Genomic DNA, 1,487 nt, shown 5'->3' with positions numbered 1-1,487 from the left:
TCACTCAGGGTGAGAAAATCATTTCTGTGAGAGGTGAAAATCATTTGGAGTGTATCTGACTTTCAGTTCATCATCTCATGTCCAGTGTTTCTTCTGTCTCCTCAGAGTCTGTTGGACAAAATGTTGTTGTGACTCAGTCAGCAGCCAAATCAGTGCAGCTCGGTCAAACTGTCTCTATTGACTGTAAGTTCAACAGAGAACCTGATACATGTTGTTCGGCCACAAGGCACCTCTTGGCCTGGTACCATCAGAAAACTGGAGAAGCTCCTAAAGCTCTGATCTACAGAACATCGGACAGACTTTCAGGAATCTCCTCCAGATTCAGTGGAAGTGGAGCAGGGAATGGAGTTGACTTCACTTCAGTTTACATTTTGTACTGTGGAACAAACAACATGTAACACATATTGGGATGCTAAAGACATCTTTATATGTAATTAAGCTCAGATTTCTGCAAAAAAGAATTTAAATCAGATCAGTAGCTACTTTCCCAAACTTAGACTCAGTTATTTCCTGGATCATTTCAGTCACTGTAAGCAGTGAGGAGGTAAAGTGGTGATGTGTTGAGCTACTGCTGATCACCTGGACATGGAAAAGATCTTCGAGAAGAAGTTGGAGCAGATATTGAGGTTTTTGGTCACACTGATCAGAAACATGTTTAGAGGAGAGAATGTGATGCCTTTAGCCCCAAGAACACCAAACCTACTGTCAAGCACGGTGGTGGCAGTATTGTACTCCGGGGCTGTTCACTGCCAGTGGAACTGGTGCTTTACACAAAGTAAATGGAATAATGAAGAAAGAGGATTACCTCCACACTCTTCAGAAAAGAAGAACATAAAACCTTCAGAAGGTTGGTTCTTGGATGCAGTTGTGTGTTCCAAGTCAATGACCCCAAATGTATTGAAAATGGTAAAGAACTGGATCAGTTTGGCCAGAATTAAGAGTTTAGACTGGTCTCCCCAAAGTCCTGACTTAAAACCATCAAAAACCTGTGATCTGTGATGAAGGAACAAGTCTGTGTCAGAAAGTCAGCAAATTTAGTTGAACTGCACCAATTCTGTCAAGAGGACCGTCAAAGATACGACCAGAAGCTTGTAGACGGAAACCAAAAGCACCTAGTTGAGGTGAAAATAGCCAGGTGATGTTTTAACAAATATTGGCATCACTGTATGTTTATTTATGACCCAGCAGATTCTGTCAAATTACCAGACGACATATAATAAATCTATACAAGAAAAAAAAATGCAAATTCGTTTTTTTTGTGTGTGTGTGTGTGTGACAAAGACTTGTGTGTTTCAATGATTCCATTACAGATAATTCAGAGTTCTCGAAGTTAATGGAAATTCGAGACTGCCGTGATATACATGGTCCTTACACGTGTATGTAATATAATGTGTGAGTGATGAGGAGGAAACCTGGTGATGTGTTGAGGACGGCTGCAGCTGACTGACTCTGAGTGTTTGCATATGTGTCCTGCCTCTGTGCTCCCA

At 41.2% G+C, this 1,487-nt stretch overlaps 1 gene segment (V, D, J or C); it reads left to right on the top strand.

Moving 5' to 3' along the window:
* Positions 1–28: 28 nt before the first annotated feature.
* LOC103376404 (Ig kappa chain V-III region PC 3741/TEPC 111-like) lies at positions 29–1,240 on the top strand. The segment is given in 1 exon segment: positions 29–1,240. A coding segment is annotated over 1 exon segment (321 nt).
* The last annotated feature ends 247 nt before the right edge of the window (positions 1,241–1,487 follow it).

This window comes from Stegastes partitus, unplaced genomic scaffold, assembly GCF_000690725.1.
Source record: "Stegastes partitus isolate 25-593 unplaced genomic scaffold, Stegastes_partitus-1.0.2 Scaffold4596, whole genome shotgun sequence".
In the NCBI taxonomy this organism is placed as follows: domain Eukaryota; kingdom Metazoa; phylum Chordata; class Actinopteri; family Pomacentridae; genus Stegastes; species Stegastes partitus.
Note: the sequence above shows the minus strand (reverse complement) of the source record. Positions and strands in the feature narration are given on the sequence as shown.